This window comes from Aureococcus anophagefferens (genome assembly GCF_000186865.1).
Source record: "Aureococcus anophagefferens unplaced genomic scaffold AURANscaffold_15, whole genome shotgun sequence".
In the NCBI taxonomy this organism is placed as follows: domain Eukaryota; class Pelagophyceae; order Pelagomonadales; family Pelagomonadaceae; genus Aureococcus; species Aureococcus anophagefferens.
The window spans coordinates 339,761-343,003 of record NW_008705575.1 but is presented as its reverse complement, the minus strand read 5'-3'; the positions used below and the strand labels follow the sequence as shown (position 1 = coordinate 343,003).

The following is a 3,243-nucleotide window of genomic DNA, read 5'->3' as shown; positions in this document are numbered from 1 at the left end:
GGGGGGGTGCCCTACCCGCGCACGGGTCGCCGCCGGGGGGCGTGAGAGCTCCTTTGGAGTGGACCTTAGGTAAACTTTTTTGTGGACCAGTTTTTCCTCGCCGATTTCGCCTCCACGGCTCCTAGCCGTCGACGGAAGGACCTACTGAACCGGGACGCGACGAAGGGCGGTGCGCCCTCGTGCGCGGAGAGGGTCGTCGCGTCGCTCGTCGACATCATATCGCATCTCGCGGGCCGCACCGCGGCGGCCGCGGCGCGCGCGTCGGCGGTCGCGCGGTGGCGCCGCGCGCGCCGTCGCTCTCGAGACCCTCCTTCGGCGCACCTACCGCGAGTGCGCCAGCTTGCGCATCGCCGACGCGACATTCTTCGCGCGTCCTTTGGTTGAAGTCAAGGTGAAGTTTCGCGATCAACCAGTTGCGCAATCGAGCCACGTTGATATGCTTGCTCGATCCTGCCGCTCTAAGCCGTAGCGGTACGCGCTCGCGTCGAACGTCGCCGTGCGCGGCATGAGGCGGCGCCTCCTGTGCATCGCCGCCGCCTGCGCCGTCGCGTCGGCGCGCGGTGCGCCGCGCGGCGCCGGTCCGGCGCCGGCCCGCGGGCGCGCGCTCGCGGCGGCGAAGCAAAGGAACGCGACGTCGCCGCTGGCCGTCGTTCGCCGGCGCGTTTCCCGAGCGGTCGCCGCGCCGTACCGCGCGCTGCGCGCGGCCTGGGACCGGTGGCCGCCCGCGGCGACGCGCGTGCTCCTCACGTGCTCGTCGCTGTACTGCGCCTTCGTCGCCTACGAGCACGACCGCGACATGGCGGCCATGCGGCGCAAGCTCACGGACTTCCGCGGCGCGTCGGAGTTCGCGGCGGAGACGTCGAAGCGGGCGCTCCGCGAGGCCGCGGTCGCCGCGGCGGCCGCCGCGAACGCGACGCAGACGCACGCGCCGCGCTTCTGGGCCGCCGCGCGGCCCGGCGTCGAGGCCGCGGGCCACGCGGCCGCGCGCGGGGGCAGGGCCGTCGGCGGCCTCGCCGTCGACGGCGCGGCGATCGCGCTCGACGCGCTCGACGACGCGCGGGAGAGGCTGCGGCGCCGCCGGGAGGAGCGCGAGGGGCGGCCCGCCGCGCCGCGCCCGGCGCCGCCGGAGCGGGGCGAGGGGCGGCGCTTCCTGCCGCGCGTCGACCGGCCGCCGCCGCCCCCGGAGCCGTCGTGGCTCCGGAGGCGCGTCGACGCGGCGCGCGCGCGCCTCGCCGGCGGCGAGCCCGAGGCCGCCGCCGCCGACGACGAGCCCCCGCCGGGCGGGCCGGCGGCGCGCGCGAAACGGGCCCTGCGCGCCGCGCGCGCCGCCGCGGTCGCGCCGCTCGCGCGCCGCCGCGCGGCCGCGAACGCCACGGACCCCGACGGACGCGCCGACGAGGCAGAGGCGGAGGACGTCGAGGAGGAGGAGGAGGAGGAACGGGATGAGGAGGAGGAACAGGAGGAGGAGGCGGACGACGACGACGACGACGACGACGACGACGACCGCGGCGACGACGACGACCGCGGCGACGACGACGACGACGACCGCGACGACGCTCCTCAAGAAGCGTCCCGGCGAAGCGGCCTCGTAACGTATCACACCTAAACCCCGGTACAGTGCTCAGTGCCCGAGGCTCATCAGCTTGCCCCGAGCACCGCGCCGGCGCCGGCGCGGAAGAGGGAGGGGCGGCCTAGAGGGGCGGCCTCTAGAGAGGCGCGGCCTTGGCCCAGCTTGGGCTCGCAGCTGGGGGCACAGTGCCGAGTGATGCGTTTTGCGATGGCCCGTGCGCGCGACCTCGAGCGAACGCATGGTGCCAAATTGGCAGGCGCCTAGAGGACCCTACTGAGAGTGCCTCTGCAGCGCATCGACGTGCGGGAAGTCGAACGCGTCGCGAAACCCGCCCGTGCGCTCCGCAGTGCAAACCAGTGGAGGTCGGTCGACGGGACCGCCTTCCGCGCCGCGCGCGACTACGGCGGCTGCTGCGAGCGCTTCGGAGGGTCCACGAAGGTAATACGGACGGGGCGCGACGTCGAACATCGTCCCGACGCACGTATTTCGACCGCGGGCTGGCGCTCGAGGCGCGCAGCGAGACGCTGGCGGGCGAGTTCGCATCGATGACGGCGGGTCCAACGATCTCTGGCTGCTGCAGAGGTCGACATCTTCTACCACAAGACCTGCGAGGCGAGGCGCGCGAGCCTGGGACCCGTCGACGGCCCGTGACACGCCGACGGTTTCGGGGTCGTTTTCGGTGCCCGAGACGCGTTTTTTTCGCCGACGAGAAAACGCTGCCGTCGCGCGGTCTTTTTGGCCGGGCCGTCGCGTATGGTCATGCCGACGTGCGCGCGGCCCTTTAGAGCGCCGAAAACGACTCCCGTGGCGTCGCGTAAGTGTCGGTTTTGGCTGGATTTCCTCTAGGGATCGGACGAACGCCATCCGATCGCTGCAACACCCTCACGGTTGGGCGTGAGACCTTGCTGGGGCGTTCCTTAGACGTACCTGCCGGTGCCTGCCAATTTGGCACCATGGAAACGACCATCGTCGCGCGCGCTGGCGTCGGCACTGCACTGTGCCCCCAGATGGCTCGCTCCCAACATCAATGACGATGTGGGCTCACGCCGTTCTGCTTGCGGCGTCCCTGCGCTGCGCGTCGTCGCTCGTCGCGCCGTCGCCGCGGCCGGCGCCGCGGACCGCGGTGTCCGCCGGCGGCGCCTGGGACCTCGAGCTCTTCTCGCCCGCGAAAGTGAACCTGTTCCTGCGCATCTTGCGGAAGCGCGACGACGGCTTCCACGACCTCGCGTCGCTGTTCCAGGCCGTGGACCTCGGCGACACGCTCGCCTTCGAGGTGCTCGGCGACGGCGCGAAAGCGGACGCGCTCGAGTGCGACGCGCCGGGCTGCCCGCTCGACGCGTCGAATTTGGTGCTCCGGGCGATCGCGCTGCTCCGGGCCCGGCTCGAACATCGCGCGGCCGTGCCCTTCCTGCGCGTGCGCCTCGACAAGCGCACGCCCATCCAGGCGGGCCTCGGCGGCGGGTCGTCGAACGCGGCGACGGCGCTCTACGCGGCGAACGAGCTCGCGGGCCGCCCCGCGAGCGCCGCGGAGCTCGTCGAGTGGTCCGGCGAGCTCGGCAGCGACATCACCTTCTTCCTCGGCCCCACGGGCTCCTGCTACTGCACGGGCCGCGGCGAGGTCCTCGAGCCCGTGGACGCGCTGCCCGCGCGCGACCTCGTCGTCGTCAAGCCCG

The 3,243-nt window shown here is 73.1% G+C and overlaps 1 protein-coding gene across 1 annotated transcript in view; it reads left to right on the top strand.

Annotated features, from left to right (window-relative positions):
- Positions 1 to 2,603: 2,603 nt before the first annotated feature.
- The window catches only part of AURANDRAFT_65516 (hypothetical protein), a gene marked incomplete at both ends in the record, with an annotated part of 1,801 nt that continues 1,161 nt past the window's right edge, over positions 2,604 to 3,243 (top strand). Inside the window, one exon of the mRNA XM_009040550.1 lies at positions 2,604 to 3,233. Within this exon, the coding sequence (XP_009038798.1) occupies positions 2,604 to 3,233 (630 nt within the window). The remainder of the gene's footprint in view (positions 3,234 to 3,243) is intronic.